This window comes from Gopherus evgoodei, chromosome 9, assembly GCF_007399415.2.
Source record: "Gopherus evgoodei ecotype Sinaloan lineage chromosome 9, rGopEvg1_v1.p, whole genome shotgun sequence".
Lineage (NCBI taxonomy): Eukaryota > Metazoa > Chordata > Testudines > Testudinidae > Gopherus > Gopherus evgoodei.
Window position 1 is genome coordinate 43,255,901 of NC_044330.1, and position 7,969 is coordinate 43,263,869.

Consider the following 7,969-nt stretch of genomic DNA (forward strand, 5'->3'; position numbering starts at 1 on the left):
ACATGGACACCGTGCAGCTCTCACGTGTCTTATCAACGGATCCTTACACAAAAAAGAATTTTTTAGATGTGTTCCCTTGTGATTGGCTCCCTGGAAGCAAGCTGTCTCAGAGGCCCGTAGGTTTGGTGGTGAACACGCATCCACACAACCAACCGGGTGAACACTGGCTCGCCCTGTATCTGGCGGAGCATAACCATGGAGAGTTTTTTGACTCATATGGGCAACCCCCGAACAGTGTGTTGTTTCCTAAAAGCATTATGAAATTTTTAAACAAAAATGCCACAGACATGGTGTTTCACAATAGACAATTACAAGACCCCCGCTCCGTCGCCTGTGGCTATCACTGCGTGTTTTTTTTACATCATCGTAGCAAGGGTTTATCTTTTGACCGGATTTTAAAATTGTATTCTGACGACTTAGTGCAAAATGACCGGATGGTGATAAATTTTGTAAAAAATAAATTTAAATTTTTGGGCATGCCTAGCCTTGCTCAAAACATGTTTCAACAAGCCCAGACATGTGTATCTTGTAATGATTTTTATAGCCATGTTACCCAATAAAGCACCCCAGGTTAGGGGTTTAAAGAAATTGATGTTTGTCTGTTTTTTAAATGACCAATTGAAAAAATTACACAGATTTTTTAAAAAAAAAATCTAGAAATGTTTTATTTAAAGCAAAACATTACAAGTTTTAAAATTTTTAGAATGTGAAAAACGTTACACACTGAGCCATTGGGCTCTTTTAGCCAATCTTTTTTTTTTTTATAGGGCAAAAAAGGGGTCACGGATTCCTGATCCACCCCGGTGTCAGCAGTCGAGGCCTTGAGGCGTTCCAAAAGGTCTCTGTTGGCTGCATTGCCCATGACAGAAGATGGTACGTTCAGTTCCGCCATGGCATTCATAAACACATCCCATCCTTTAGGTACACGTTTGCTAGGTACAGAGCGAGTTTGGGTGACAGCCCTGACTAAGTCAAGCATGTTAGAACCATTAACCACAGAGCCTTTGTACACAAAAGACCCTTTATCATTCCATGAAGAGAGATTTTTATCCTGCCCCAGTTTATTTAGCAATACTATTGCATTTTTTTTATAACGCTTATTCACATTATCCAGCACCTCCTGAGCAACAGAGTCTGAGTTCTTTGGTGTTTCTGGGGGTTTGGCAGTTACGCTTTGTTCCTGTTCCGGTAGAAACAGACTTATTTTCCCTTTATCCGCATCACTTTGCTTCACGTACGTTAGGTACCTTTGAAGCACGGCGCTGTAAAGTTTAGCCTTTTCGTATTCGGCCAGGTCAGTTCTTTGAAGAACAGACTTCATTTCAGCATCCAGTAAGCGAGTTGCTGCTGTTCTGATATTTTCCTCTGCTGGAGGGGGAGCCCTTAATTGCTCCAACTGGTGGCTGGGCACCAGGTACATTTTTTCTGCATACTCCATTATCGATTAGTTAAAAGCCCTGTTATCAGGGGGATAGCAAAACTTAACAGAGGCCCAATAAACCCCCCAGACTGCTTTACCAGATGCTTTTTTCTTTTAAGTGAAACGCTCTTATTACACAAAGTTTTTATAAGCGTGCGTTTCTTTTTCAACACACGCACTTGATTTTGTGTTAAAGGTATGTTTCCTTTTAAGGTATTGAGCGCTATTTCTGAGATGGCCACTACTAGATCGTCAGAGGCCGAACACAGAATAGCCTTCCTTTGCTGCGGGGACGATTTGCTAAGTAATTTTAAAAGGCCCAGGTTTCTCTTCACGCAGCTAGACATGTTTTCAGTCAGCAGTCCCAGCTGTTAAAAAGGGACCTGCCGATAAGTCATTTCTTTTTATATCCAGCTGTTTTTTTTAAAGTATAAACCACTGGCCAGTCTGGAGGGAAAAGACCGGTTCTTAGTCTATAAGCTTCCGGTGTGGAAGCATTTAAATCCACCACCAGGTAGCCATAAGGTCTTTTGGTAGCATCCTCAAAAGCTTCTAGAAAGAATTGAGCTTTGCCAGGGTACATTTGCCGAGCGAGCGTAGCAATTTGTAATTTATCCCTGGGGTTTTTGAATAGAACCATGTACTTTGTGTTTAGGTTAATTGTGCGACTCTTTTTTCCCTGACAAAATACGTTCTGAACTATATACATAATGCTCAGGTTTCTGTGATGCACGTACTTGGTAAAAGCTTTCTCGATTTCACCGCTTTCACAAGCAGAGTTCATCAGATCGTCTATGATAACCATATTTACTTTATTAGTAGGAAACAAACTGTCATCATCCAAAGCATCAGGCAACCCCTCCATAAAATTGATAAAGGGATATTTACAGAGCAGTTCTTTATACAGAGGTTGCCAACAACTATAACACCACACGATATTCTCAGGCATAACAGATAGTGTTTGTTTGGCATTATTCAACACATTTTTTATAAAGTAACTTTTTCCGCAGTTGCTAGGCCCCGCAAGAATTGCGGAAAAGGGGTGTTTCCACCTCGTATCCATTTTTTTCAAAAGCCGTAGGGCAGGGTTTTAAAACCTTTTCCTAGGACCCTCTTGTTATAAACCACTTTTTGTGTTTTTTTAAGGGTTTTTGTTTCTATTTGCCACTGGTTTTTGTTTCTTACAATAGAGGGCTGCTGCACCTCTATCTTTTTTGAGGTGTTTTCGTTATCTCGCAGGCCCAAAAACGTATGGGTATAAGTTGTCTGGAGGAAAGGCCTGTATAAAAGTCAAAGGTATTACCCTAAACGTAGCAAACTGTGAAAAAATCAACTTTGAAAGTTTAAAAGATCTAGTCCTGGACTACTGCACGGGCCTGCGAGATAACGAAAACACCTCAAAAAAGATAGAGGTGCAGCAGCCCTCTATTGTAAGAAACAAAAACCAGTGGCAAATAGAAACAAAAACCCTTAAAAAAACACAAAAAGTGGTTTATAACAAGAGGGTCCTAGGAAAAGGTTTTAAAACCCTGCCCTACGGCTTTTGAAAAAAATGGATACGAGGTGGAAACACCCCTTTTCCGCAATTCTTGCGGGGCCTAGCAACTGCGGAAAAAGTTACTTTATAAAAAATGTGTTGAATAATGCCAAACAAACACTATCTGTTATGCCTGAGAATATCGTGTGGTGTTATAGTTGTTGGCAACCTCTGTATAAAGAACTGCTCTGTAAATATCCCTTTATCAATTTTATGGAGGGGTTGCCTGATGCTTTGGATGATGACAGTTTGTTTCCTACTAATAAAGTAAATATGGTTATCATAGACGATCTGATGAACTCTGCTTGTGAAAGCGGTGAAATCGAGAAAGCTTTTACCAAGTACGTGCATCACAGAAACCTGAGCATTATGTATATAGTTCAGAACGTATTTTGTCAGGGAAAAAAGAGTCGCACAATTAACCTAAACACAAAGTACATGGTTCTATTCAAAAACCCCAGGGATAAATTACAAATTGCTACGCTCGCTCGGCAAATGTACCCTGGCAAAGCTCAATTCTTTCTAGAAGCTTTTGAGGATGCTACCAAAAGACCTTATGGCTACCTGGTGGTGGATTTAAATGCTTCCACACCGGAAGCTTATAGACTAAGAACCGGTCTTTTCCCTCCAGACTGGCCAGTGGTTTATACTTTAAAAAAAACAGCTGGATATAAAAAGAAATGACTTATCGGCAGGTCCCTTTTTAACAGCTGGGACTGCTGACTGAAAACATGTCTAGCTGCGTGAAGAGAAACCTGGGCCTTTTAAAATTACTTAGCAAATCGTCCCCGCAGCAAAGGAAGGCTATTCTGTGTTCGGCCTCTGACGATCTAGTAGTGGCCATCTCAGAAATAGCGCTCAATACCTTAAAAGGAAACATACCTTTAACACAAAATCAAGTGCGTGTGTTGAAAAAGAAACGCACGCTTATAAAAACTTTGTGTAATAAGAGCGTTTCACTTAAAAGAAAAAAGCATCTGGTAAAGCAGTCTGGGGGGTTTATTGGGCCTCTGTTAAGTTTTGCTATCCCCCTGATAACAGGGCTTTTAACTAATCGATAATGGAGTATGCAGAAAAAATGTACCTGGTGCCCAGCCACCAGTTGGAGCAATTAAGGGCTCCCCCTCCAGCAGAGGAAAATATCAGAACAGCAGCAACTCGCTTACTGGATGCTGAAATGAAGTCTGTTCTTCAAAGAACTGACCTGGCCGAATACGAAAAGGCTAAACTTTACAGCGCCGTGCTTCAAAGGTACCTAACGTACGTGAAGCAAAGTGATGCGGATAAAGGGAAAATAAGTCTGTTTCTACCGGAACAGGAACAAAGCGTAACTGCCAAACCCCCAGAAACACCAAAGAACTCAGACTCTGTTGCTCAGGAGGTGCTGGATAATGTGAATAAGCGTTATAAAAAAAATGCAATAGTATTGCTAAATAAACTGGGGCAGGATAAAAATCTCTCTTCATGGAATGATAAAGGGTCTTTTGTGTACAAAGGCTCTGTGGTTAATGGTTCTAACATGCTTGACTTAGTCAGGGCTGTCACCCAAACTCGCTCTGTACCTAGCAAACGTGTACCTAAAGGATGGGATGTGTTTATGAATGCCATGGCGGAACTGAACGTACCATCTTCTGTCATGGGCAATGCAGCCAACAGAGACCTTTTGGAACGCCTCAAGGCCTCGACTGCTGACACCGGGGTGGATCAGGAATCCGTGACCCCTTTTTTGCCCTATAAAAAAAAAAAAAGATTGGCTAAAGAGCCCAATGGCTCAGTGTGTAACGTTTTTCACATTCTAAAAATTTTAAAACTTGTAATGTTTTGCTTTAAATAAAACATTTCTAGATTTTTTTTTTAAAAAATCTGTGTAATTTTTTCAATTGGTCATTTAAAAAACAGACAAACATCAATTTCTTTAAACCCCTAACCTGGGGTGCTTTATTGGGTAACATGGCTATAAAAATCATTACAAGATACACATGTCTGGGCTTGTTGAAACATGTTTTGAGCAAGGCTAGGCATGCCCAAAAATTTAAATTTATTTTTTACAAAATTTATCACCATCCGGTCATTTTGCACTAAGTCGTCAGAATACAATTTTAAAATCCGGTCAAAAGATAAACCCTTGCTACGATGATGTAAAAAAAACACGCAGTGATAGCCACAGGCGACGGAGCGGGGGTCTTGTAATTGTCTATTGTGAAACACCATGTCTGTGGCATTTTTGTTTAAAAATTTCATAATGCTTTTAGGAAACAACACACTGTTCGGGGGTTGCCCATATGAGTCAAAAAACTCTCCATGGTTATGCTCCGCCAGATACAGGGCGAGCCAGTGTTCACCCGGTTGGTTGTGTGGATGCGTGTTCACCACCAAACCTACGGGCCTCTGAGACAGCTTGCTTCCAGGGAGCCAATCACAAGGGAACACATCTAAAAAATTCTTTTTTGTGTAAGGATCCGTTGATAAGACACGTGAGAGCTGCACGGTGTCCATGTTCACATGTAGTCAAACAGAACATTTCTTCTTTGATTTATTTCTATGACGTTGTCAAAAACTCCATACACAATCATATTGACGGTAACCGTTAAAGCCCTTCCAAACCGTATTTCTGCTCTCAGGTTCCCAGTTTTAATCAGGGAATAGTGATCTGCGCATTCCTGGTCGGGAGACAGGTCAAAGGCAAACAAGGTGTAACCCTGTGCAAACTCCTCACGGTCGATTAACAGAGAACGATCTTTCATGTGTTTACCAGCTGTCTGTACCAGATTCATGTATTCTCTCACGCAGCGTCCTGCCTCGAAGTCCGGTTGCAGAGGCTTGGTCGGTACCTGTTCACCATCCACATACAGGGCCACAAAATTAATATCGTAATGTTTAAAATGAAAGGGATTTTTAGTGTAACTGCCGCTAAAGGCATCGTTATCCACAAATCCTAGGACAAGCATTTTGGGTAACTGTCCCAAGAACAGGTTTTCCTGGTTACTGACCCTGCTGCCTGCAGGGATGCTAAACACTTTCATTCCCACACGGTCCACGGGGTATTTAGCATTAGCGGCAAGCAGGGCCTCTGCATGCCCCAAACGGACACCCGGGGCCACCCGTACTTTCTTCACAAAAAGGGACGCTGATACAATGCGCAGTTTAAAGCCTTCAGCCGCACTGCCCATTAAACAGAAGGCGTCTTTACTGCGTGTCAGTTTAATTTTCACATCCACTCCGTTTAACAAAAGTTTTTCTTGAAAAAACAGGTCACTGTGTAGATGGCCCAGCAGCTCTACCGTTCTGCTCTGGGCCGTCAGCTTTGCACGCTTCACAAACCCTAGATTCTCTCCATCCAACTCTGTTTTTTCATGTTGTCCAGCAGTGTCTTTGTAAAACAGGCCGGCAGAAAATTGCGTGGCGAGGGTGTCATCGCTGTAATTGAGCACTGATTCTATAAAGGCCCTGTAAGGGTAACAGTTGTTGCTTTGGCTTACAAGGCGGTCTCCCAGCGTAACATCCAACTGACTGAAAATAGAGGCCACGGGGTAATTCACCAGGCCCACTTCGGCGTCCGCAGCAAGTTCAGTTCCGTCTCCTTTTACAATCTTGCAACACAGGTAAAGCAGCGTGTTGTTTAAATCCATATAATCTATGCCATTCCCTGCTATAAAAAAGTCAATGGGGGCAGACTCCGTAACGGCCGATAGAGGTGGCACCTCGATGTAAATGCTTTTCTCGATGCTGGTCTGCGTAGGGGCTATTTGAAACAAGTCTAGTTCGGATTTGGTGCACTCTTCAGACCCGCAGTGAACAAAAGCCATATTGATTAAAATATGTCTCTTTTACCAGGCAGAGCGCGTCTCCTCTTTTGCCCAGGCTGCTTCTTGGACTTTCGTTTATGGCCGGCTCTGCGTGTCAAAGCCCTTCTTTTAAAAGGTTTTGGGGGACCTGTGCGTCTCGGGTATGACGTATTTCTCTTTCTTTTCTTCCTCCTTTTAATGTACATCAGCCCTGATCCTTCCTGTGAAGCTGTATTCCCCACCTTCTCCAGAACAGCACGGGAGACATGACCTACCACATCTTTAGCTATGTTTTGAGCGGCGGTTTTTACGTGGGGCTTAATAATCTCTAGCCCCCTCCTCAAAAGCGGTACAGCTTTTCGAAAGAGGCTACGAAATATTCCACCCACACCAGCCCCGTACATCACGGGGGCCCCATGATATCCAGGAAGGGCGTATCCAGCCTGGGCTTTGTAATAGTTCCTGTAGATGGTGGGGTCGCCATAATTTTTTATGATCGCCATAATAGTGTTTTTTTTTGCTTTTTAGAAACCTCGCTCTCTCCGCAGTCGCAAATGCAGCTTGATGATCACCTTGCCGAAGCGAAATGAGACATGTCTGTTCTGATCTGTCTTTATTTCAATGGTAATGGTGTCGATGTGGTGTTTACTAACAGGAACGTAATGAGGTTTATCATAGGTGATGGTAACAAACTCATTGTTCCTTCCTTGGACAGGGACGCAGCGTAACAGGGGAACAGAAAAGTCCCCCACAAACTGGTGTTCTACAATATCCGTGTACAGATACAAGGAGTTAAAACCCCCTGTAATGTCTGCCGAGAAGGAAAATTTTTGGACATTGCGTTTTGGGCCCAAACCCAAAATGTTAGCTAGTTCCCCGCCAGTAGAAAACCCATAGTTAAAATTGGTAGATTTAAGTCTCACTTTTCTACCTACAGGGTCGTAGTTCATGACCATCTCAGGCGGTCCTTGGTGACGAGCCATGGTGCTGTTCATATGCTCCAGTAATTCAGGTATGGTCGAGTAATAACCTCGTCGTAGGATGAAATTCCACTTCGTATCTTCAAAGGTAATTTCAAAAGGGGTGTCTTCATTGATAGTATTCCAGCTGTGCGGGTATTGTATTTCCACTAACCCCACCTCCCAGGCACCTGGGAGATCCAAGGGCTTAATTAGCCGTATTGTAAAGTTCGAGATGGTGTTTTGGGGAAAAACTGCAGAGCTGGCA

The 7,969-nt window shown here is 42.6% G+C and overlaps 1 protein-coding gene across 1 annotated transcript; it reads right to left on the reverse strand.

Annotated features, from left to right (window-relative positions):
- Positions 1-5,455: 5,455 nt before the first annotated feature.
- Positions 5,456-6,763, reverse strand: LOC115657662 (uncharacterized protein F54H12.2-like). Its single transcript, XM_030575744.1, has 2 exons — positions 5,989-6,763; positions 5,456-5,892 (listed from the first exon to the last, which is right to left on the reverse strand). Exons 1-2 carry the CDS (start codon positions 6,761-6,763, stop codon positions 5,456-5,458), a joined length of 1,212 nt encoding a protein of 403 aa, XP_030431604.1.
- Between the last annotated feature and the right edge of the window lie 1,206 nt (positions 6,764-7,969).